The 879-nt window shown below is 53.0% G+C and overlaps 1 protein-coding gene across 1 annotated transcript; it reads left to right on the forward strand.

Moving 5' to 3' along the window:
• Positions 1–827, forward strand: SARC_17484 (hypothetical protein; the record flags this gene model as incomplete). The annotated part of the gene is made up of 1 exon (XM_014288421.1): positions 1–827. A coding segment is annotated over one exon (827 nt), but the record flags the coding sequence as incomplete, so codon positions are not given.
• Positions 828–879: the final 52 nt, after the last annotated feature.

Raw genomic sequence — 879 nt, forward strand, 5'->3', positions numbered from 1 at the left:
AGTCTATAGTCACCTGTCACCAACAGACCACACACGAAAGTGAAAGTAGTTCATGTGGCACGAGAGAGGCCATACATACACCTGCAGTCGAGGATACACTATCCCGAGAGTGTGCTAGTGCAGGTAACTCAACAAGTACTATAGTCACCTGTCACCAACAGACCACACACGAAAGTAGTGCATCGGACACGATAGGTGTCTCACATACACTTGCAGCCGAGGCCAAACCCCTCTCATCTGCAGGAGATACCCCAAGCACCAAGCACCAGCGGGCCACACACAGAGGCGATATTACCGAGTCTGACACGATAGAGCTTGTACACACACCTGCAGTCAGAGAGACCCACCCACGGGCGTGTGCAGGTACAGCTATCGCGTCCTTACCACGCCCCACCACCCCCAGCGCGTCAGGAGACACACATGAGCGTGGAGACAGAGTAGGAACACTGAAGCGGAGAGTGCTTGATCCTGTAGGTACATTCTCGTTAGACACTCCACACAAGGCTGTACACCCGCAGAAGCGGCTCAAAACGGTACGCGCAGTCACGTACGTACCTATTTCACACGCAAGCAGAGCCAAATACGGGTCTCTATCACACACTGATGCATCGGTTGGCGTACCGAGACCTCGCATACACTGGACACGATGGCCATGGACCCAGCGACACATAGCAGCACAGGGTGTTACGAGGAGTGGGGCGTTCTGTGTGCGCAACTTGGTCAGGAGAGAGGTCTTCGGACGCAGAGCCTGCCAGACTAGGAGGGTGTTCGGGTTATTTCATTCGCCTAAGGTGTGTAGTGTGAGTGTGTGTACTTCATTCACCTAAGGTTTGCCATGTGTGTGTGTGTATTTCATCCACTGAAGGTGTGTAATATATA

The sequence above is a fragment of the Sphaeroforma arctica genome, assembly GCF_001186125.1.
Source record: "Sphaeroforma arctica JP610 unplaced genomic scaffold supercont1.10945, whole genome shotgun sequence".
In the NCBI taxonomy this organism is placed as follows: Eukaryota; class Ichthyosporea; order Ichthyophonida; genus Sphaeroforma; species Sphaeroforma arctica.